At 43.0% G+C, this 25,240-nt stretch overlaps 1 protein-coding gene across 2 annotated transcripts; it reads left to right on the top strand.

Annotated features, from left to right (window-relative positions):
- The first annotated feature begins 899 nt into the window (after positions 1-899).
- arhgap32a (Rho GTPase activating protein 32a) lies at positions 900-25,031 on the top strand. 2 transcript variants are annotated; one of them, XM_085796206.1, is made up of 22 exons: positions 900-1,381; positions 7,382-7,495; positions 8,416-8,521; positions 9,617-9,708; positions 9,969-10,053; positions 13,234-13,320; positions 13,431-13,568; positions 13,731-13,823; positions 14,897-15,019; positions 15,213-15,290; positions 15,720-15,801; positions 15,918-16,067; positions 17,185-17,287; positions 18,169-18,313; positions 18,664-18,746; positions 19,091-19,198; positions 19,351-19,496; positions 19,598-19,811; positions 20,283-20,431; positions 20,640-20,714; positions 20,833-21,504; positions 21,687-25,031. In XM_085796206.1, the coding sequence occupies exons 2-22, from the start codon at positions 7,407-7,409 to the stop codon at positions 23,981-23,983; spliced, it is 5,115 nt and encodes a 1,704-aa protein (XP_085652332.1). In that variant the 5' UTR covers positions 900-1,381; positions 7,382-7,406; the 3' UTR covers positions 23,984-25,031. The 2 variants fall into 2 exon arrangements, with proteins under 2 accessions (XP_085652332.1, XP_085652333.1); XM_085796207.1 differs by lacking the exons at positions 900-1,381; positions 7,382-7,495; positions 8,416-8,521; positions 9,617-9,708; positions 9,969-10,053 and adding an exon at positions 11,730-12,049.
- Positions 25,032-25,240: the final 209 nt, after the last annotated feature.

The following is a 25,240-nucleotide window of genomic DNA, read 5'->3' as shown; positions in this document are numbered from 1 at the left end:
TCATTAGCTATCACCATGATTGTTATCTTTCAGGTGTAGAGGTGACTTTATTAATAGCTGTTCAAGTGTAGTCATTTCGTCTCTACACAGTGTCACTTAACTGAAAATCCCCACAACAAAGTGACAGCTTCAGATTTGAAGAAAATATTAAAGTTGATAATGCTCTGCTATTTGTCTTGTAAATATAAAGTTACAGCTAGTGAGTGGAGTGTTCTTACAGTAGGGTTTATGCATTCAAAGGATCTGAATGCTTCCTTCATCTCTGCTAGTTCCCTTCTTTCCTTCTTCACCCAGCCTGGCCATGTCCAAACCAAATGTAATATGCAAGAAGCATTTCACTGTGTCGTAGCAGCAGATTGAGGTGAAGCTTATTTGAATTGTTTTATTTAGGATGCAATTCAGTTATTCAAATTCATTTACATTTTATAGGCTATAACAGCCCATATTACATTTCATATTGATTGACAAATCATTCAATTAACTAATCACTAAATGTTGACTAATTTAATCGCGCCATGTTTTATAAGCTTGTCATGTTTTGCATGGAAAAATCTTGATGGTAAAGTAAATTCATGCAAATGGTCAGACTAATGCAGTGGACTAAAACGTAGAGGGGTGTGAATAGGCTGTAATGTCACATAAAATTTGAATACCAAAATGTCAACCTGATGTAGACTCAATGATAAATTTCAGTTGGCTACAAGACCAAGAGAAGAACATAGAGTTCCAGTGCCCCCCCAGCAAAAACGGTAATAGCTGAATTTCACATTATCTCCTCCAGTGCACATGACACAATGAGATGATGTATTAGGATGAGTTATTTGCACACCAGGTTTCACTCCCCTCACTGTTACCACCCCACCTACACTAGATGCTTATGTAATTCTGTACCAGGCATTACCTAACACCACACCACTTGCCAGATGGGGCTGCTCGGCTTGTGAATAATATCAAGCAGGGGATCCATCCACACTCCCACGCCTACCTAATATCCGGGTATATGGCTTTGAAAAGGTCTGGGAACCCCGGGGTCTAAAATATCCGAGGCGCGGGCACGAGACCAATTGTGCGCGCTCCCAGACGCGAGCGCAGATTCCCAGCAGCCAGTCAGACAGTCAGGCAGGCAGCAGGCAGCAGGCAGGCAGCCCAGCCGCGGTCCTCCGGAGTGACTCCCACGCTGCCTCCGCGGCGTCGCACCCGATTTCAGGGTTTCTCCCCCTAAAACATCTACCTCAGATGATCGGCTGTCTTTGTCCCGTGTGTGTGTGTCCAGTGTGAGCGGCTCTGCAGTGCGATGCTGACAACATGTTTCCTCGTCGAGAAGCTGAGCGCTGTGCAGCATAGAGGAGGCAGCGGAGTGGAGCAACGTGCACTGTTACAGGTAGGCTGTGTGAACACGGATCCTCTCCAGCTGTCATGTAGCCTACTACTGTGCAAACATCACCGGGTAATGCTTCGTCTGCCGCCGCTGCCCTGATGGTGCGATTACTGCACTGGTTAATGGCATTTGCATTTTTTTCAACTGATCAATCTGACAAAGGATCGTGTGTATGTGTGCATATGCGTGTGTACGTGTGGGTGTGTCTACGGCTGCATGCGGCTGACCGGTGAGCTGTCAGGCCCAACAGGTCAGAGTACACCGGTGGTAAACTTTTCCCAGTGGATGTATGTGGCTGGTGAAGACTAGGACTGGGAGTGAGTGGGTGGGTGAGTGAGTGAATGGATGGATGTGTGTGTGGTTGCATCACAGGTTATGAAAACACATCTGAGTTTATCTGTCAGGAGGATTTGGGGAGTGATTTTCTAGGAATCACATGTAATGCAGTGGGTGGGCACATAAATGATGAAGACCTGTGTGTTCTAATGCAATACAGTGCAACAGCCCTGCAACAAGTGCTGCCTTTGTGAGACCTCTTGTTTTTTAAAACGTCGTAATTTTTTAAAGGCTCTTTATTCACATCACCTATTTTGAGCCATTTTCAAAGTGGTGATTAACCTCTGTGTAATATCTGAGGCTGTGAACTGGTGAACTGCTTTATTATTTTGTGAATCCTGCACCACAGATATAAGCTGTGGGGACATGTTGGTTTATTTTATGTGGATCTGAACTGATAGGTTGATATAAGCAAGTGAGAATCACTGACACATTTAGGTAATGTTTGAGCTGCTCTCCTTGTTAATCTGGGTTGTTAACATTCTTTTCTGTGTCTCATGTGATAATGAACATAACATCTTGAAGTTCTGGACTATGACTATCTGTTTGGCTTTAGGGAACTATTTTGTGTACTTTCCTTTTATCCTTTCATTTTTATAGAAAAAATCATTATTCAATCAGTTCTGGAGATAATCTAATATGAAAACTGTCTGCCCCAATAATATATTATGCTGCCTTTATCTACTAGGGCCAAAATAGTAGGTACGTGTTAAGCTAAAATGATACAGTACATTGATCAGGACCAACAGAAAAGTAGGAAGTGGGAAGCCATTTTAAAACTCGCTCAGTTGCTTCAGTCTTTTTCTAAAGCAAAAATTGCCACAATTGACTGGTTATAACTTCACAAACTCTGACTCTGCTCATTTTCTTTGTCATAAGTGACAGAAAACCGAATATCTTGAAATAGACAGACATTTCATAAACTAAGCCTGTGAAACCACAAGTTTAACTAATGTGTTTTTTTTTTACTATAATGCAATGCAGTCTGAAAACACAATCACTGTTTTAAAAATGATTACTTAAGAACTGAGCCGACCCTGACATCTCTGACAAGACCTTTACAAAGGAAGTAATTGTTTGTGGGATGTTGTATTGGATCAGACTGTAGTCTTGTGTGGGAGTGTCACTCAGTATTTACTGACTTACTGAAGCAGTTGGCTGCATCCTCCATTGTAAGTGCCCAAATATTTGCTCTATATCATTGGTCACTAGATCATCTGGTTTTATTAAAGGAAATAAATGTTGTGACCTGTACTTACTGTAAGGATTAGGTTGCCTTCGTTGGTGACAGATCGGCTTGTTGATTAAATATTTGGATCGTTGTTGTCTACATCTTAATCGCCCTGCTGTTCAGCCTGCTCTCTGACCCTCATCTGGGATCTCTGTGCCTCTGAAGGTTGCAGGACAAAGATTGAGCTGTGACACCGACTCGGATAAAATAAAGTTAATCTCACCCTGGGAGATATCAAGAAGATTATGGGATCATATGACCCCCCTCCACACACCCATCACCCCCCCCTTCCCCTCCCCCTAGAAGTGACAAAGCCCCAGTAAAGATGGCTGATTTGAAAGTACGGCGGCCTGCTCAGACGGCAGCAGCTGCAGCAGCACCGGGTATCTGAACACCTCAGACTGAGTGATGATGTGTCAGAGCCTGTGGTCAAGGGTTCATCTTCACGTTTCATGTCCCTCCTGGTGTTGCCTCGTCCTCAGTCTGGAGCAGCATCAAGTCACGATGGACGAGAGACATGTTACCATGGCAACCGCGGGCCTTTCTCCACTGCGTCTCTCTTGCTTGTGTTGACTGCATTCCTCAGCTCAGAACGAGAGCATGAAACCAACTTTCCCCTCGTCGACGACGCAGACCTGGCACTTCTTCGTCGGGATCAGCAACATCAAGGGATGTCAAAGATGTAGTTTAAGATAATAGTAATCAATATTTTTTACATCAACAATCTCATGGCTATACGTTAACATGAAAGGGATGTGACGAACCCGCAGAGAATTATCACCCGACTTGTGCACTGTTTTGGTTTTGTAGCTTGCAGCTCTGCTGTTTTGGCTCAGTCTGACCACTCCCATCTGTGTTATTCCCAGCTACAGCAGCCTAAAAAACCTGCTCTCCACCACCTGCTCTGCAACAGTTTATTGTAGATGACAATGCCATCTACTAGCTGGTGAAAATAGAAGCACATTTACAGTAGCAGCCATTCCTTTTGGAGTCAGTGGAGTCCAAAAACAGAGCTAAAAGACAGTTAATTTTGGACTTACATTGATTATCTGGACACAAACATGAGTACAAAATTTGCTTTGTATCTGCTGAAAGTGTAAACAACAACTGTCATTGCCTGTTTCATCAGATCTTTGTAATAGAGTCTGAAAGCATATAATGAACACTTTACAGTAGGTATCTGGGAGACCTCCTGTTTTGTATTTTTTTTTATTGTACTTTAGGCAACAAGTTCTTCATGTGTTCTGCCACATGGTGGCATTTGCAGCTATGTTACTGAAGAGGACAATTCAAATAGACAAAAGAGATAATGATGAAGCGTCCTCTCCTCCATCCTCTGTGGATGTGTCTATTATGAAAACGTGTGACTGTGTTATGTCACAGTCCTTGAACAATGTACCAGAAGCCTTTTGATGTTATTACAATTCCACGATTGCTGATTGCAGATGACCATAAAAGTACCACCTAATTTACAAACATGAACTATTATATACTATACTATAACTATTAGCATTAATGTGTATCATTTACACTTAATTGTGTTGGTGTGGAGTCTGTATTGTCAAACCCTGATAAAGGCAAATGTGAAATGGCAGTTTTTATATCCCCATCTTCTTCTCCTCAGCCATAATTCCTCTCTCCTCCCATATGTGATAAAGTAGCCATGACTCACTAAGACGCATCTGCTGTGTGTTTGTAGCTACAAATATGCAGGCAACCATTCTTCATGTCAACACGCTTGCTGATACCGATTTCATAAACAGTGCGTTTGCAAGATTGTGTAGGTTGCCCTATTTTTCTTGAAAACGCCATATAGGCCATCAGATACCGGGACGACATCCTTCTGTGCTGCTACAGTCTCCTGACATCAGAACAATGTCTCTGCCTTTAAGTGTGGCAGGTACACGTCGTCTTTATTACTGTATCTAGAATAGTTTTACTTGATGTTTTGGATGTGACCGATAGAGAAGTACTGGAAGGGTGAGTCTTGCCTGATATACAGACGGTCTCACTTTACTTTATTGTTTTATTCTTCTTGCCTATAATGCTGCACAAAGTGTCACTATGTGTCACCCAGTTTCCTCTGCCATGGCAGAAAGTGAGATCACCTCTTAAAACTCAGACTTTTTACAATCGTGACAGCCTTTTTATAGCGCAAGCTATTTGGGCCATTTCAAGAATACTCTACTTTTCATGTATTGTGGTGTTCATAATGGCAAATGGGTGCTATAAGGCATTCACTCGTTCATACTGTATATTCCCCTCTGTTGTCTCCAGGTCTTCTCCCATAAGGCCTTTCAGGCAGGCGGCTTTAAAGCACACACAACTAGCCAGCCTCCTCTGCAATGTGAAGTACAACATGTTCCTACACTTGAAAAGCCTCACTGTCTGATGTGGTACGATCAGCAAGGTCAGGTATTGTACTGTGTATCATGCATCATAGATTGCAAGCAGCCGCTGGAAATATCTGTCCCCCATTAGCAAACATAGCCAAAATATTTTCAATGAGGCAATGATGGTTATAATATCTTGATGATTGTGCAGCACAACTTGGTTTTATTTTGTAATAAATATTTAAGCTATACTAGGAGGCACCAATTATAACTGCTCCCAGTGCTCCCTGTTTCAAATAATTTTGCAATACTCTGCTCATTCATATGACTTTCCAAAAATGGTTCCCCCAGGTGACCACTATACAAGAGTGCTTTCTAAACAGTAAATGAATTTCCTGTCTGTGTAATGCATCGAATCCCCTCTGGCAAGGTTACGGTGTCTATTAGAGAGGAGATATAGTATGAGATGTGGATAGAGAGGAGTCCGATCTGGCCTGTATTCCTGTCTGCCCGCTCACATTCTGCTGAGTCAGGAGGCTTTGTGGAAGGCAGTCAACAGCAATTCAGTGGGGCTCCAGGCCAGAGGGGCTGGTGGGAAACTGCTACTACAGCAGCGGCTGGGGCCGATGAATCTACACATTATTCCAAACATTTCTGTGCTGATTAGCGGACCTGATTAGAGAAGAAGTAAAACTGCCTCTGTGTTAATTGGAGGGATTTTAGCTGTATACCTGTGCGGTGTGGGAAGGGCCCTTTATTTGCAGCCACATGCCCTCAGGTCATTGTTAAACACAGAGCACAGGCACGTATCTGGAAGCCAGTTATGGGAAGATTGTTGAGGAGCATTACCAGGGGGTCGAGTTTCACTTCATCAGGACATTCCTTCTGTTTGTTTACAGTACATAGAGAGGAGTAGCAATTATGGAGTGTAGTAGAAAGTGAGAGCGATGGGGGCCGTTCCAGTATCAGTCTCCTTGTGGAACCAGTACGGACACATGTAGGAATAAATGAATCCAGCAATTAATTTTTCATTCCTCAAAAACCAACAATGATTTCATGGAGTGATCCACACAGGTAGTGCATCATGTGATCGAGCACAATATGACCCCTGGTTGACATGGTTGCAGCTATTTGATTTGACATGAAATGCTACCTACATGAGTAGAGTAGCAGGGGAGTGGTGAAGTGGTTGCATGTGTCCTTGTGCTTGCAAGGTTTTTCTCCTTCAGTGCAAAGGCATGCAGGTCAGACTGACTGGCAACTGGCAAATTGCCTAAAGGTGTGAATTTGAGCATTAATTGTTCGTCTCTTAGCCAGGTGACACAGAGACAACCTTTCCAAGCTGCACTATGTTTATCGCCCAGTGTGAGCTGGGTTTTTGTCCAGCCCCTTAGATAAAGATAAGCATCTGGATGGATGGATGGATGGGATGGGCATGATGAGAGACCTGAAACCTTAATTGACATTGTATTTAAGCTTCAAATTTGCACTAAATCAAATGTAAATCTAGTTGAAACACTGTGACAGTGATTTGTGACAAAGCTTGGTTTGAACTTTTGTCCTTGATGCGGGTTGATTTTCAAATATAACCGATTCATTCCAAAAGTGTAGAATATCAAGAGTCTAAAAAAAGCTGCAAAAAAAAAAAAAATCATGCGTGATAAAACGATAACAGCCCTAAACCTGCACATGTTATCCATGGACGGACGCACACTGGAAGCTGCTGTGGCAGTCTTGACATTTCCATTAGGAGGATATGAGAATGTTTTCCAGCTAAAACCTGTCATTGCTCAGATAAAAAAGAAGCTGATATTCTCATGAACCCGGCTCATGAATGTGCAGGCTGACATGCATTATCTCTGAAGCAGCCCCTGGCACTGTAGCATGATGTCATCGCACATTACAGTCTGGACTGGGCTGTGTGGATTGTAGCCTTGAGAGTCGCACACGCTGCAGCCTCAAGTGGGTTAACGTCTGGCAGCTTCATCGCATCGGCCTCTTCCTCCCATCTTCTAATCTTTTACCCACCCACCCACCTTCCTTCCCTCTCTCTCTCTCTCTCTCCCTCCCTCCCTTGTCCTTCCTACTCACGTTTCTCTACAGCGGGCTGTTGCAGTAAGGCAGTATCATGGAGGCTGGATGTGTGGTTGCCGCGGTGATTGAAAATGCTGCTTCAGGACCCCAGGGAGAACCAGGAAGTAGTGACGTCCTTGAGGGGTGAGTTACTCTCTTTTTCCTCATTTCGTGCCAGCTGATCTGAATAATGAAAAACTATACAAATGCACACTTGGAGATGTATTTGTGAGTATTCCGTGGCTGCATGGACATTTACATGTGTTTGCATTCAAATGAAGAAAAGTTAATGTCAAGGCTAAAGCATGACCCTGTTCTCATAGTACTGTAAGAAAGAGATAAAAAAAAAACTGGTTGAACCTTTGTCAGGCCCGAGCGCATTGTATTTTCTATGAATTCCCACAATTTCTATATAATTAGATGTGTGACAGATTACACTGTGACTGTGTTTCTGGCCTCATGTCCTGATCTCATCAAGCTGAATCACTGTGACAAATTAAAGGCCTGCCTGTCTCTATGCTTTGTTACTCATAAAAGTTGAGGCGAATGGACCTCACCCTTCACTCCTGAATAAACTGAGTCACATTTCAAGTGAAGGTTTTGTGAAGCGCTCCCTCGTGGGTGGATTGCCTTTATGACTCTCTGAATAGAGAAGCATTGCTTTCCCGAGCGTATTCAAAAGACACCATGGCTTTTTGTTGACCCTGAGGAGGATGCAACAATTTTTCAGACAAGTCTGTGTCAGGAACAAATGCACTGGGTGACTGGGTTTGTTCCTGTCTGAACCTGATTGGAGCAAATGATCAGATTCTCATGTTGTATTAATGCTGTTACAGATTCGAACACCACAGTCCGAGTACAACATGTTTTCTGGGCCATGCTGGTGCAGTGTCATGATTTGAGCCCAAGCCACATATTGTGAATTCATCTCCCTCACTTGCTCCCTCTGGTGTATTTTTGAAAAAACTACAGGAGCTTTTTCTGGAAAACCTGGCACAGCATGGAGGTGGACATATCATATCGCAGTTCTTCTGTTTTCATTCCTCACCTGTGTCTCTCTGCAGAGATGTGTTACCATCTGCTGACCTGGACAAAGACGATGCCTTACCTCAAGCCACCAACAATAATCCTCCAGAAGAGAAACAGCCACAGGAGACATCCACTGCCATGGTACACGCCCACACACACACACATATCTGAGTCATTTCTCACACACCCAAAAAACAGTAATATAGATGTTAAAATATATAATTTAAAAAACTTAAACCAACGGATATGTCCCCCTTCTTCAATTAGTCTATATTGGTTGTTATTCACACAATGGTGTCATGCAACAATTTAATTCAGGTCACGTGGCAGTCACATGACAGTTGTTAGTCCAAGGTTGTCAAGGTGATAAAGGTATGGTGGGCAGGTGTAAATTTGATTTAGAGGACGTGTTACCATCGGGTGAGGTGGCGTATTTGCTGAGGTGTTTGAAGGTGTTTGACAATATTGTCATTGTTAAGTGATGTTTCTTCTCCCCCTTCAGTTCATGTTTCCGTGTGGGAATGAAATTCCTGTTTTTAGAATCTCTTTGATGTGTGAAGTACAGTCAATTTTTATGCATTTATTATTTCCTTTACAAGCTTTGTAATGTACATTTGATACAAAAATTACTGATATTGATCATATTTATAACCAGCCTTCATCAACCAAGAGCAAGATTAAGGTTCATACTGTAGTCTAACTTACTGTCTGTTAACAACATTATGTTAGCATATCAGTAATATAGGTAAGGTAAGGTAAGGTAAAGGTACTTTATTAGTCACATATACAGCTAGTACAGTGAAATTCTTTCTCTGCATTTAACCCATCCCTGAGGAGCAGTGGGCAGCCACGGTGCGGCGCCCGGGGACCAACTCCAGATTATGAGCCAGTGCCTTTGGTCAGGGGCGCTGACTGGAGGATTAACCTAGCCGACATGTTTTTAGTGGTGGGGGAAACCGGAGCATAATAATATGACATAATAAACAGAAGAAAAACAGATTTACATTAGTGTTGAATAAAATCCCATTTGCATGTAATTGTGTACCATAGTTTTAAATAGCCTAACATTAGGATAGTATAGAAAAGCACAACATAATATTAGCTGCGTGGGTCTTGTATTGTGCTGCACAACGACTGTTTTATGGTCATCCACATGATGATTCCTGAGTCTACTCTCTTCTCCATTATTTGCCCTGTGACTGGCACTTACTGATGTTTGTTGTCTCTGTTTGGCAGGTGAGGAGCGATGATATCACAGAGCATCCAGCCGAATCCCTACTGCGCTCCTGCGTCAGCACGGCTAGCATGAAGGTCAAGAACATGAAGAAGTAGGTGCTCCCCGTGACAGTGTTGCTGCTATTATAGGCTGTAAACCAGGGCTCTTATCCAGGCCAGTGAAATGAGGACCTATAAAATAATGGGCGCGCCGCAGACAGACAAGTCAGCCTGCTACATCTCAAACAGAGGTCTAATCTGTCCTTTCCTTTTTCCACTCTTTTGCTCTTTGACTTTTCTTTTTCTCTCCATCACAGTGACACTGTGTTGAATACTGATGAGCTGCTGTTGTGCTGTGTTGTGTTGTGTGTAGGCTGACGTTCCCCAGAGGTCACTTCCCCAGGTTGGCAGAGTGTGCCCATTTCCACTATGAGACTGTTGACTTTGGCAACGTACAGGTGAGCCCCGAAAACACTTACATTGTGACTTTTGCAGCAGAGAGTTACTATATTTAGAAATTGTGTCTTTGGCTCAAGTTCAGCGGCCATTTTGGTGAACTACTCCAAAAATGCATTGCTGTTGAAATGCGATGTGGTAATTTAATCAGTATGCTTGTTTGTCTGTTATGGACAGTCCCACCCTCGTAATTGCATTTTCCTTCCTTTTCCTGAAATGCCACGCTACCACTGTCAGTGTTGTTTTCTCAGGAGAGCTTTGAGATCATTATGTTTTCACTACTACAGATGTTATCAGTCCCATTTATGTTGAAGCTGATTTCAGTTGTGTGTTAATCCTCTATATTACACTAGCCCAGTCACCTGATCGCTGTAAACCTGTAATACAGGCTTTTAAATTGACTTAAGCACATGATGTCAGTGGGTAAATAAGCTACAGTGGTTTCTGGTTGGACAGCTGAGTCTATCGAGGAGCTGAGGTAACTGACAAAACACATTTGCAAGTAAAATCCTGTTTAAGAAAACAATAAATAGAGTAATAATATATGGAAACAGTTGAATTTAGCTGTGGGAAAATGTTTTATTGTGGACTATAAGTGATTTGTGGTCAAACTAGGAGCATGGCTTGTGGGACTTGTCTTCCCCTTTAGTCTTCTATTTTATACTATTGAATACCTGATCATCAGCCAACACATGAGTCAGACATATGGATATACAATAAGGACGTTTTGCAGTAGTGGAGATGAGAAGCAGTAAAGTGTCCCTAGTTGCTCACTCATGTGTGACTAGTATCTGGCTGCAGTTCAGTGTGCTTGCCAGCAGAGTGCAGCAGTCATCTCTCCACAACCAGAAGCAGCTGGTGCAGCTCAACACAAAAAGAGTGCATGGGCAGTGCATGCCTGCTGAGGGGCTGAATCCCCACATGTCGCATAAATGGACCAGAGGGAAGCCGGCTGGACGGGACTTAAATCCCAGTCTGCTCTCCCTCTGTTGGGTAAACGTCCTGCTATGGAGGCCATGACCGGTGTGGCTCCATCATGGTTTGGGTGGAGGATGGTAAAGCCGTTTCAGTGACCTTGAAATGGTCCACGGGGAGAAGAGAAGCCGAGCTGAGCTGGAAGAAAAGCATCAGTGTGGGAGACACACTGACACTGAAATCTGCACCCACTGCCTACATGTACATGTACAAACATTAAGCAGGCACATACCACTGAGATTTATTTTTATTTTTGTATTTTATGTTTGATTCATTTCTTGACATAATCCTGAAAGATGAGTCTTCTCTTGTGCTATCTCCCATGATCCATTTGCCTGTCTCTGCATTCACAGACAGTGGAGGCGAGGAGGGAGGGAGGGTACCAATCAGGTCTCATGTAGAATAGCACAAGGACAGCAGACTGTCTCTGTCTGCAGCCTCCCTGACTGATTCCTCCCCAGATTAGCCCCAGTCTCGCCTTGAGAGTGCAATGAATGAGAATCGTTTTGAAATGAAGAAGGGTAGCCTATCTGTCTGTTGCAGCTTTAGCCTCTGTGTGATGGATGAGCTTTTGCATCTGTGTGTGCCGGTTGAGCCCATTTACTGCCAAAACCCCTTTGCCACTGGAGAAAGGAGTAGAGAGGGGGAGGGCAAGATGGAGAGGGGGAAGGGAGGCAGCATACAGGAGAGGGAGGAGGGGGAAGAGATCGAAAGAGGGAGGTAGGAAAGGAGGAGGAGGGGGGTAAGACACATAGAGGGAAGCATCCTCTTCTCGTATTTTCTGCTTTGAATAGCGCAGTAAGCGTGTGATGCTCCAAAGTCGTCTGAGTGAGCGTTTTTGCGTAAGGGCGGGCGGCATGGGATGGCGACCGGGCGAGTAAGGAGCAGCATTTAAACTCTGCTCCCCTCAGCCAAGACTTGGTTTGTTGTTGGAGCTTACTGAGGTCCAGGACTGCGGCTGCACACAAAGGGAGGGCCACTTCCTCCAGTTGCGGATGGATATTAGAGATACCCTAGTGGCAGGTAACAGGACGGTGCTTTTGATTACATGTTAATTTGAGCCTCTGGTGCCATATGCTTATGAATAAATAACATATTGTAGGTATGTTTGTATGCAAAGGGCTGGTGTCTGAGCCGTGTTTGCCTGTTTTAGATTATAAGGACTAATGTGTGGCGTGTGTGAGCATCATAGAGGAAGTGATGCTCAGGCAGCATGCCTTTAGTGATAACTTTTAGGATTTTTTGCTGAATCATTCCATACTGTTTTTTTGTTTTTTTTTAATCTATCTAGCCTTTGCTTAATAAAAAAGGATTGGTTTATCTGTATGATAATGCTCCCATCATCCTTCTAGCCTTTGACCCTCTTCAGTACGTAATTTAGCTTTTTAGATCAGACTATTACTTTCTACAAATCCTTGCAGTGAATAAAAGCTTTTCCATCATGGCTCATTTAACAACATTTTCTCATTGTGGGTTCTTTGTCAGTCTGGTTTTCTGTATTACTGTTGAGCAGTAACTAGGTCGCTGTGTGTTGTGTAACAGTGGATGTGGATGAGCTACAGTTATAAATAACCAGAACTTCCCTTGGCTTCCAAGTCTTTGAAGTGTCTTTTACAGAAATGTCTATCAACATATTCCCAAACTCCTGCAAGGCTTTGATCTTCTCAGTTTTGGGGTCATTTAGGATATTAGTTAGAGGAAGAGAGGGAGAAATCTGTGCTAAATCTATGCCACCTCCAAGCACTGCTATCTTAGCAGCTAATGTTTTATATATTTCATGCTGCAGGATGTATGGTGAAGTGAGAATATGAATCACTTCTATGTTGGCAGCAGAGGAAACATACTTCACTCCCTAAAGAAACTTTAGCATAAAGTCTGACGTGTTCAATCAGCGTCTTTCAAAAATTCGGATTCAGATCAAAAATATATGTATTGTAGTTTTCAAAAATGTTTATTTCCATATTTTTTTAAAGCATTTTCCCCATGATTCTGTGTTTCCTAGGTACTTAAGGTTTCTATACTCAGCTGCTCAGTGTAAAAGGGATTTTACTATTTAATGGGAAAATGGGGTTTGACATGATGCTTTTCTTGTACACCAGGTCACACACAGAGAGGTTGTTGTATCATACTCATCCATAATTCAGAATATGAGTTCCTCTTAATATTAGCTCCTCTTACACTCTTTGCTTGCTGGTTCTTCTCCATAGTTGGCTCTTGAAGAGGGACAGAGTGACGGACCGAAGGCTGGTTTAGACTCCAAAGAGCTGGTCTTCCTGGTTCAGATCACCTGCCAGGTACAATTACTTGTTTAATTAATGCAACAGATCCGACTGTATGATATTACAAATTGGCCAGTGGTGTTTTTCTTCTGCTGAACTGCAGTTTCTCGTCTTCTCTTCATCAGGCTCGAAACTGGCTGGTGAAGAGATCCTACGAAGACTTCCGGGTGCTGGACAAACACCTGCACTTGTGTATCTATGACCGACGCTACTCCCACCTCACTGAGCTGCCACGAAACGACACGTTAAAGGACAATGTTGAGGTCTGTCATCTCCAACACATACAGTCATTATTATAGATGACGGTTATAGATAATTTAGGATTTATATGGTCATCAGATTATCTTGTTCTCCTTCATGTTATGTGGAAATGATGCTTCATTTGTTTCACATTTAAATTTTGTCAATCTTATGTTTACCTGCAGTCAGTAACGAAGATGTTGGCCACCTACCTGTCCCGTTTCTCTACCATCGCTGACAATAAAATCAACTGTGGTCCAGTGTTAACATGGATGGAGGTACCAATCTCTTTATCAGTTGTTTGCTCATACAGTACTTTCATCTTTTTGTATCTGGTATAAATGTAAGCATGGTGTTTTCTGGCTTAGCTCAAGGACAAAGAGGGGTTGCCGTTTTCCCTCCTCAACACATACAACAAGCTTGTGAAAAATGTGGTAACATTATACACCTGGAGAAAACAATGGATTTTTCTATTTGTGGGAGGTTCCTGGTGTTTTCAATTGATTTCAGTCTTAAACCAGCATGTTTGAGTGGGCGTAACACTTTTTGTCCTCTCTTTGCTGTAAACACATTTTTAAAATGCAAAACACAAACTGAAATAAACACATAATGTTTAGTTGATGTATTGTTCAGGGTCTGCTCCAAGTTTCACTATAGGCAAAAAATACAAGTAAAATAGGATAAGAAAATGTAACTTTGTTGTATCCTCTGTCAATTCTTATGATAACTTTATTCAAAGACCCTTTGAAAATAAGGCGACAAAATGCTTTATTGTAAAAACAAGAATAAAAGTCTCAGCTCTAAGCTCATATAAAGCTCATAGCTGAAGGCCAGCTGACTGCTGTGCTGTGCTGTGGTAGTATCAGTAGTATATTTTAGTAGTGTTTTGCAAAATAAAATGTAGTATTTGCATGTTTTTCCTGCTGATAGTGAATTGCTCTGCAATGGTCACGTCTGGAGGAGATTAAAGACCTTTTCTAGGTCTGCAACTGATCAGTCCTCTGGTTGGACAAAGCAGAATGGCACAGTTTTATTCACCTAGATGTTATAAGACAAGTTAAAAACAGATTCAATAAGGGCACACCTAGGTTAGAAAAGGCACCTGAACCAGAGTACAGCCTGTTAATTCTTAATTTCAGTGCTGCAAGAAACAATAAAAGAAACAGTGGTGGTACCAGGCTTTTGTGTATCATCCACCTGGTGGTGAAAATCATTACTGTGTCTATACATGATAGATGAAACTCGACCAGCTACCTCTCCTGGCTTCCTGTCTTTGAGCAAAGCAAACAGGACTTTAACTGTGAAGAAGGCATTTCCTCAAATGTCACACTGTGTCTTTTTCTTTCTTTAGATTGACAACAAGGGGAACCATCTGCTTGTTTCTGAAGAAGCCTCAATCAATGTCCCCGCCATCGCTGCTGCCCACGTCACTAAACGCTACACAGCCCAGGCCACAGATGAGCTGACCTTTGAGGTACAATCTGAGATACATTGTTTATCATGAATAATTAATTTTATCATCTGCTGGTAGCTCCCTCATCATTTAGCGTTCATTTTTCACTGTCTGTTCTTGAGTCTACATATTTCTGGTTTCTTCATTATCACTGTTTAAAGTTGCTCAGCTGTGATCAGACTGTCGGCATCTTCACACTCTCTCTGTGATCCAGGTGGGCGACATTGTGTCAGTGATAGACATGCCTCCGAAAGAAGACACAGGCTGGTGGAGAGGGAAACATGGCTTTCAGGTAAAACATCTGCTGTGCTTCACTTTGTTCACACTGTGGCTGTGTCAAACAGGTTGGACTTTGATTATGTCTGACAGAAAATAACACTGAACAGCTTGTCTCTGCTTCCAGGGAATACTTACTCAGAGATAAAGACATGTTCCCTGCTTGGCTTCCTGTTTGCTCCCGTTCAAACTTATAGTTTATAAAATCACCTCGGTAAAGAAAAGATTTGTTGCTGTTGCACCCAAAGACATTGAGCACAATAAAAATGCAATCCAGCAGTGTTTGCCCCGAGGCAGATTGTACCCTCATGCTCACTGACCTATTTCAGCTCCTTCACCCTATAACAGCCTGCTACAGCACGAAATACCCCCAGTGGCACTTTGAACTTACGAGTGTATCGCCATCTCTTGTTCTCCTGTTTACTCCACACTTCTCTACTTACAGGTTGGTTTTTTCCCCTGCGACTGTGTTGAGCTGATAAATGACAAGATTCCCCCCAGTGTTCAAAGCTCAGTGCCAAAGCCAGGTACTCTTCAGTTTGGGCCTGTCCCGCTGTTGACGACTTCATTTAAGACTTGCTCCCAGGATATGAATCGGATTGATTTTAAATGAATGTGTGTGTGTTTGTGCCGTCTTAATCAGTGTGTAAGAAGCATGGGAAGCTGGTAACATTCCTGAGGTCTTTCATGAAGTCTCGACCACCACCACAGAAGCTGCGGCAGCGCGGCATCCTCAAAGAGCGAGTGTTTGGCTGTGACCTGGGGGAACATCTCCACAACTCAGAACATGAGGGTAAATTATTACTGCAATGGTTTCTTTTTTTTCCTTTCTTCCCATTTCCCTTTGTGTAATTCTTATTGGCTGGCAGTTCTCACCAAAATGTTTCATATTTTCAAATTGTAAATACCCCAAAAGGGGATTACTCAGTGAATCTACCACCTCTATAGTGGATTTGTGATACATAGCTCATGTTTGATGGGAATTAAGGTGGTGTGAATACCCGTTTTATAAATGCCAGCGGGGTGTGATTCTGCATAGATCCCAGAAGATTTGCCAAAAGCTGTTTCTTGAGTGATTTTATTTTTTTAAAGAGGCCTGTGGTGCAATAAGCAGGTTTTATGTTATGTCATGTCAGTTCATCCAGAGTATCGGATTAAAGCTACATGGGCACCATTGTAAAAATATGGAGTAAAGCAGTGGTTTCTAAACCTTTTGCGGTCCTTTCAATAAGGTAATGACCGACTGCTCCTCATCACAAGAACAGTTCAACTAAAGATTGATCTATACTTAAAGAGGTAAAATTACAGCGTTTAAGGGTTTCACATTGAGAAGAAATAATAATTTTGCAGAGATTTTTGTTTCTTTTTCTGATAATCATCTTGTGAACCATCAGATTTATTTTACAACCTGCCTAAATGACCCCATTGGTAGACAGGTGACACATATTTCAGAAAGATAGGTCACAAATGTATACACCCTACATTTTCATATGAGGCTATATAATTTCATATAATGGCTCCACGTTCTACATTTTATCAAATGTTACTCACTAAATGTTAAATGTGAATAATTTATAGGTTCATGGTCAACTAAGTGTTTATGACAGCAAAACTGTACATGCAGGATTAACTCAATTCAAACTGCAATGCACATACTGAAGGAACATGTCAACCACTGTAACTTTGTGACTGAATAATGTGTTTTTAATAGTTTTTGAACAACAGTGGATCTTTTGTGCATGGGAATAAGATATATCAGACTTTGGATACACAGGTGACACTTGCAATATGAATAGTTACGTGTTGGCTAGCTCATTTTCGAGTGTGATGCTTTCATCATTGTATTTGTGCTTTATGTATAGAAACGTAATGATTTAGCCTCCTCTCATGACTATAATTGTGTCCTATAGTCCCACAGGTTGTTAAGAGCTGTGCTGAATTCATAGAAAAACATGGAGTTGTAGATGGGATCTACAGACTGTCCGGGATCTCATCCAACATCCAGAAACTGAGGTTTGTTTCGTTCATGACATCAATTTAATGTAACACAAATCTCGGCCTCGGGTCAGGACTACTGTAAGCACTGAAGGTGGGGAGAATGATGCAGCCTTTTCTCCCCACCTGAGACCCACCTCTTACAGAGCAGTACAATGAAATGTAAATACGTAAAACTAATGTCCCTAAATTCTAATGTTCTATATACAGTACAGAACGGTTTGTTGTTTAAGAAAGAGTCTGATAAGGGTAGGGCTGAAAATGTGTAGGGCAGGGCACTTTGTTGGTGACTGACAACTATTTAGTTTTCATTATTCCTTAGCTAATTACTGTACTGTAGTCCACCATCAACACGATGAATGCAAACACAATGTTTGTTTTAACAGCTATAATGGTCCTTTTAAGGCTTGCCAGGAGGAACTCCCATCATTAGGTAATTTAGGAGAAATATAATCTAAACTGACTTTGTTCACTTGAAAACGTGTTGACTCTTGCCACATCACATCTCATTGTGTTAGAAAACGATAAACATCTGGTGACATGTTGATGTTTCTCACAGTTTATACTCATTAAGAGCGTTGAAAAAGTGTTTTTACCTGCCGCAAAGAAGAAAGAAAGAAAGAAAGAAGAAAGACATTTTTTATTTGGGGAGGAAAATGATCAGAGATGGAAATCATGTCAATTATGATGCACCGATTTTTTGGGGAGAGTTGCACTATTAACAAGCTTTGCCAGAGGATTTCAAAAGATGTCAGATCAAAACAAATCATTAATTCACCAAAAGTGGCTCATGGTGTAAAAATATCCTCCTCCTTGTTGTTGTGTTCAAACCGACAGATGGGCAGTAGGATGACTCCCACGCTGTTCTGTATCTTCCTTCTCTGTTTGTCACTGTCTAGGCACGAGTTTGACTCTGAACAAATCCCAGACCTGACCAGAGACGTCTTTAGACAGGATATCCACTCGGTGGGCTCTCTCTGCAAGCTGTACTTCAGAGAGCTGCCCAACCCTCTGCTCACTTACCAGCTCTACGACAGATTCTCAGTAAGTACCGGCGCACTGAATCTGGGGCACGGGGTTTTAGTTAAGCATTGTCGAGAGAAAAAGTGTGGGACGAATTCCAGTTACTTGGTGAACAAAAGAAAAGAAAAGACAGAAGAATTCATTTTAACATTTCAGCTCATTTGAAGAGCTTCTCAAAACGGGGTCATTGCATCACGCTGGGCTTTCTAGGAACAGGAGGGGATGTGCATGCTAATAGCAGATTAAGTGTGCCGAAACACTGGCTGCTGTGAATATAAAAGGATGAAAAGAGAGCGGGGATGTTAAGGCAACTCCCTCTGCTGTGATTATCAGCCTCTCAGTGATGTGCGCTTTATCCTCTGTGTTCACAGGAGGCCGTGTCTGCAGCCACAGATGAAGAGAGGCTGGTCAAAATCCACAATGTCATCCAGCAGCTGCCGCCTCCACATTACAGGTCAGGTTTTAAGCTCACTGCTGCACCCTGGTGGCTTGACTTTGGAAAAGGGAGTGCTGCATTTGAAACTACGTATTCTTCAATGTTCATTTGATTTTTGGGAAGACTAAGTGCAACCAAAAACTTTTCTTTTCTACTCATATCCCAACCACCTACAGTATAAAACTCTCTCCGAGATGTGACTCAGCTCTAGATAAAAGTGTCATGATGACTACTTAGTACAGCTCTACACAGCCAGTTTTAAATTTCCAGTGCAGGACTATATCTTTTGACTGTCTCAAAGGAAATAATTTAAAATGAACAGAAGATGTTTATATTGGATCTGAATGTTTCTCTGTCAACAGGACTCTGGAGTTCCTCATGCGACATCTCTCTCGCCTGGCCACCTTCAGCTCCGTCACTAGCATGCATACTAAAAATCTGGCTATCGTCTGGGCACCTAACCTCCTCAGGTGACTGTCATTATCTACACCAATGTCTGGCTGTGTGCATTAGCACCGCTGGCGCTGCTGCTGCTTCATTCTAGCATTTCTGTGACAGCAAATTGGGACATGTCTCAGTGGTCCAGAGCTGTGAATTAGGTTGTTCTGTGACTGTGTTTCAGGTCCAGACAGATTGAGTCGGCCTGTTTTAGTGGGACAGCGGCGTTCATGGAGGTGCGTATCCAGTCGGTGGTGGTGGAGTTCATCCTCAACAACACTGAGGCACTCTTCAGCGCCAAACTCAATGCCATCATAAGGGAAAGCACTGGTAGGTCATTGTACCATTAATAAATAGTAAATAATAAAAGAAGACACATAAATTAGATTGTACGAATCTCTAATGAATCTATCTGAACATCTCAACTACAGGTAACAACACCTTATCCAGACCGAAGTCCCTGCTGGTCTGTTCCCCGTCCACAAAGTTACTGTCTCTGGAGGAGGCCCAGGCTCGCACTCAGGCGCAGCTGGGCTCCCCAGCCACGACCCCCTGCCTCACCCACAGTGACTACATCGAGGTCGGGGAGGGACCCGGAGCTCTGCTGGGCAAGTTCCACACAGTCATCGATCTCCCGATGGAGAGGTACGTTTACGGACCATGACCATCTTTATTTGAGTTGTTCAATCATGATGCTTTGTAATGTGAGTATTAGTAATAAGTCATGTTCTTCAATGCTGACTTAATTGGTTGATTGATCAACTGGTAGACTGACAGAATATGTGTAGAGAAAAATTTTGACAAAATATTCATAAATCAAAAATGACAAATATTTGTTGTGTACTGCTTCTAAAACGTGTCAAATATGAGGATATGATACATTTTCTGCATAATAGGCTACTTGAAAATAGAAAAGGAATTGTAATCATATTCGCCAGTGTCTGATTTCTTCTAGTCTAAATTATTATTATCAGATTAGAAAATTATATTTAAAAAAATGATGTTTCTGCCCTATTTATTTCTTGTCCTTATTTATTTTTTGCTTGAACAAGGTGACTTGTAATGTTGTTAGATGAAACGTCAACTTATTGAAAATGATTTGTTTCTGTGTCGTAGCGGCAAGCGCCCTCCTGCTAAGGCTAAGAAGTCTCCTGTGGGGAACTGGCTCTCCTTTTTCCACCTGGGCAAATCCCACTCTGTAACTAAACGTAAACTGAAGCGACACCCCAGTGAGCCTAACGAGATAAAGAGCATTGCACTGCCAGGTCAGATCACTGCTGCTGTTACACCACCAGAGAACATAACGCCTCTCTTCCTGTACTTTTCAAAGTTTTCTTTTCTTTTCACTGAAGTTAATTTTAAACCTGTCACTTTCACTTTTCAGTTAATCTCGACAGCTGGATGTGTTGATGTGAAATGTTGTTTTTGAGGTGATTATTTAATGAGAAAACAAATTTTTTGAAACATTTTCAGGTGGAAGAGGAGATAGTGGCACTTTGCGCTCCACCAAAAGTGAAGAATCTCTCACCTCTTTGCACAATGTGGAAGGTGACATTATTTATTCGACTTATTCGCTACGACTGGCTCCCAGTGATTTGCATTATCTGTATATTTGTGAATTTGTCACTACTAAAGACTCAGTTTAAATGTATTTTTCCACCCCCAGGGGAACCTCCGAGTTACCGGCCGCGTAGACCTCGTTCGACCAGTGAGGCCATTTCTGCTGTCAGCAGAGATGACCTACACATCACCAGAAGTAAAGACGACAAAGCCCACCCAGTGAATGAGGGTCATAATGGTGCCGACCGTCCTCACACCGCACCATGTATTTCACCTCCGCACCAGGAGGACGATCTTGATCTCTGTCCGCCGGCTGTAGGCATCTCTACTTTGGACTTTGACCCCATGTCTTTCCAGTGCAGCCCAGCCTTAGCAAACCCTGGACCGCAACAAAACCGAGACGGAAACAAATGGAGGAAGAGTGCGGGTTGTTCCAGTGAATCTGAGCCAATTTCCTCACCTAACAACAACATAAGCTACTCTCAGTCTCCAGATATTAGCCCGGTCCTGGGTAAAGGTGGGAAGAAGGTTACCTCCAAGCCGCTCTCTCCTAAACTCAGGAAGAAATCATTTAAGACGCAAGCAGATGTTCAGACTGCGTTCGGCCCTCAGCCAAATTTCTCCTCCCCTTCTCCGCTGGTTGAGAAATATCAAGCTCCAGCAGCAGATGGAAAAGAGCCAAGAGCCCCCTTCCAACACTGCAGCCCAATCAGCACAGCGAGCCAGGCGTCAGCCCTGACCGACCTCAGTCAATCTGCACAGAACCTGCCTGATCCAGGTGAGTGCCACTCCTCTTTAACATCTTACACATTTGATATATATAGTTAGTATCTATTTAAATACAGTAAGAATGCATTTTGTAGTTTCTTATAAAAGCTTTTGTGTTTTGTCCCATCATGTCTTACCATAGCTTTGTTTGTCCTGTCATACTGTAGCGTTGTTTGTCTTATCCCTCCCCAGGAACAGATAGACTTATGAGTTCAGTGTCTGTTCTCCCTCCTCACCCTCCCCTGACGAGTGCTGCACGCAAGTTGGCTTTGGCTCTGGCCGAATCCGCCCAGAAGGCCAGCAGCGGCTCTCAAAGAAGACACAACGTCCCGTTGTACCCTTTCCAGAGACAGGAGACTCCTAACGCCCAGGACAGACCCCCTCGGCCCTCTGTTCTGGATCTGAAAGTTTACCCCCAGGAGTACTGCAGCCCTCACGTCTCCCAGTGGCAACCACCGGTACACAGCCCTTTGGAGAGCCTCTGCTGCCCTCACCCTGCTCATTTCCTACCTGCACATATCTCCTCGGAGCCGTTGCAGGTCACCGATGGACAGGAAAGCATTTGCAATTTCACACCTAATGTCAGCCCGCTTGGTTCAGGGAGCTTGGACGAAGGCAGTGCAGAGAGGAGGGCCTGCAAAGAGCAAAAGGAGCACCGAGACATCACGCAAGCAGAGACCACCTATCAGAGCGTTGGTGTTTCAACGCCCACTCAGCCTGTCTGCTCGGCCCAGAGCCTGGCAACTTCTCCCGTGTACGTGAACACTGACTCTATCAATGTCTTCAATTTCCGTGCTGTTCTCGCTGAGACTTCCATGCCTGCCTCCATTGGGGAAGTCCTTCCACGGCCATTACAGCACCCCTCCACCCATAACTACAGCCCAGAGGAGGACAGGCCTCTGGGCATTGTTGAGGATGTCTTCAGTAACCACCAACATCATCACCACCACCACCACCACCATCGGCCAATTCAAGCAGGACAGATGCCGGCACCTCACTGCCCTCGGCCCGATGCTCTGCCACATCACCTTTCAGGGCCGAAAAGCTTATACAGGCAGTCCTCTGAAAACCGCTACAGCACTTTAGGTTTAAGACACCCTTTGTCTCCTCAGTACAGACGTTACCACAGAGATGAGCACCTTATCAGCGGTCGCCACAGGCAGCAAAGTCAATGGCAGAGGTCAGATGACAGACCAGTCGGGCATCCAGCCATTCGGAGGGCTCGCTCCTTTCATGCCCCTCAGATTAGTCACTACGAGCTGGCAGAGACAGAAGTCCTGCCCCCTGACACCATGTTTTACGTCGAACAGACGGCGAACCAAGAAGCGCCCTACCAAGAAGCGCCCTATCAGAGGTTGATTCAGACTGGCATTCACTCTGTTCGGCCGCAGTTCGACAACACAAATGCTGACTACCGTTACAGCACCTACACAGATGACCCAGTAGATGGTTCTTGCTATTATGTAGAGCCCTGCCGGCAGAGTGGTATTCACCACAGTCAGTCTTATACCATGCGTAACACGAGAGGAAGCGGGCAATCGGATTACTACAACTACTCTCCACGTCGTGCCCCCCCTGTGAACAGAGAGCTTTATATAGAAAGTAGGGACACTGTTGTTTACGAGGCAAGAGACGCAGAGGTTTTTGAAAGAGTCGTCTACCAACCAGTCAAGCAGGAGAGTAAATCCAGACGCAAGAATACATGTCCAGCTGAGTCTCCATATGGGAGTCCTGTCTCGCCAACAGATGCAAGAAACAGAGACATAATGCACACAAGGAGCAAATCAGACCCTGGTAATGCCTGCCTCCTCTCTAAGGGGCAGGACAGGACAGAAAGTCAAAATATTGTTGCTGCTACAACCCCGACGTCCATGAGTTCTCAACAGCCAGACCCTGAGGGCGCCAGGCAGCTGTGTGGCCACCGGTCCAGCACAGAGCTAGGACCATCCAGGCGAATTCACATCAAAGAGAGTTCCCCAAAGCAGCCACCGCTTCGCAAAGTGCCCTCACTCCCAGAGAGGGATTCTTCAAACCTCAAGAACATCGAGCACAAAGACAGAAGCCATACACGAGGTTATGACCAGGATCGATTAATGATGACCAATGCTGTCAACAGCTACTCTGGTATTGTGAAACCCAGCATCCTCAGGAGACCCGGGCGGTCACAGAGCACCAGAGAAAATCGTCACTACTATCAGTACCACGGCAAATCCCCTATGGATCCTGAACATCTGGGATCCTTTTCCACTCAGCTCAACAGAAGGACTCAGAGCACTAAAGTTAGGCCCACACAATATGACCACATGGAGGGGTATTACGCAGCTCCCAAACTTAAACCCGCAAGATCTGGCAAAGCCATGGCCGGATATTTGCCTGGCCAAGGATGCATGTCTCCCCGCGGCCACAGACTGCTTTCCAAGGCTCTGGGTCACGAGGGTTTTTGTCATGCTGCACTGAGATCAGAGGCTGGAGTCTATGAAGGGTTCTGACCACTGGTTTTTATCTGATTCTACACTGGGGCCAAAGGAAAACAGCACTTTATCCTCTGCCAGACCAACAGACTGTTGCGTTCAAAGTGTGTTTCTTTTAACCTTCGAGAGCTGCTAAAAAAAAGTTTGAAAGGTGGCTGCTGATGAGGATTCATACTGTCACCATTGTTGGTAGTTTCATATTTTGCAATGGCTTTTGAAGATGCTCAAAAGGTGGAGGGGGGGAGTAATCATATGCAGATATTGTCTTAAATTTAGAGATTTGAAAATAACAGTAAGAGTTGGCATGTTTGAGAAAATGATGGCTTATATATTTTATTTAATGTCTAAACAACAAGAGATGACAAGCTAAAGTAACAGGTTTTATTGATATGATTTTAAAGTACATATAGGAATGTGTATTAACATTCATTTCATAAATGTATTATATTTGTATAAATAACACACAGCTAACGTGGCCAATGTACTGTACATTTTGTTTTCTATTCTAGTCTGCTCAGACTTCAACAAGCACTTTTGAGGATAACTGTGTATGAAACACATTGTCTTAATGTGGTGTACATGAAGCCTCTTGATATACAGTATATATTTTTTTCTGTAAGAAATGGCTTGCTCTGAATCATTGTGAAAATACTTGATTAGCACTTTCGGGGAGTTAACATGGATGATAACCTCATGGTTTCTAACTTTTCACATTTTTCTTTCACACATTGTATAATGCAATCTTAACATAGCAATGAGTGCTACGATTTCAAGGTCAAAGCTATCATGTCAAAATATGCTAGACATAAATGCAAATCAGCTCATTCAGTTAGGTGAAAAAGTGTATTTTGTATGGCGATGTGGTTTTGTCACAAAAATGAATATTTCTTTCCTCTTTTAAGGAAACTTTTAACAATGTGGTGTTTTACATGAACTATGATGTTGTTTTACTCATTAAAGTTGCTATTTCAAATCCAAACAGGTAGATGAGGATATTCTGTAAAGACATGTTAAATACGTTATTTTAGTGAGAGTCTTAAAAAAAATAAACATATATTATCAATGATTATATTTTGTGGAACTCTTGTGTTATAGGCATATCATCTATATCTATTAGTACTAATAACATTGTAGTAATAAAAAAAAACCTTAAGTATATCATATTATACATGTGTGTATATTAGATATATAATGTTTATATATTATTACAATATTATCCAACCCCCTTTGTTGTTTCTTGTGCTTGGTGCCTACCATAGACTGTAAAAAGAAGGT

The sequence above is a fragment of the Trachurus japonicus genome, chromosome 13 (genome assembly GCF_045865225.1).
Source record: "Trachurus japonicus isolate A0001 chromosome 13, Traja_1.0".
Taxonomy (NCBI): domain Eukaryota; kingdom Metazoa; phylum Chordata; class Actinopteri; order Carangiformes; family Carangidae; genus Trachurus; species Trachurus japonicus.
The sequence above is the reverse complement of the archived record's forward strand: the minus strand, read 5'-3'. Positions and strand labels throughout refer to the sequence as shown.

What these genes read in the sequence shown, in the direction of transcription:
- arhgap32a (XM_085796206.1), top strand. Translation starts at nt 7,407, where the DNA reads ATGGAGGCTGGATGTGTGGTTGCCGCGGTGATTGAAAATGCTGCTTCA. An exon ending in AGCTCTACGACAGATTCTCA is followed by an intron (nt 18,314 to 18,663) that starts GTAAGTACCGGC and finishes CTGTGTTCACAG; the next exon opens with GAGGCCGTGTCTGCAGCCAC. An exon ending in AAAGAGCATTGCACTGCCAG is followed by an intron (nt 20,432 to 20,639) that starts GTCAGATCACTG and finishes AAACATTTTCAG; the next exon opens with GTGGAAGAGGAGATAGTGGC.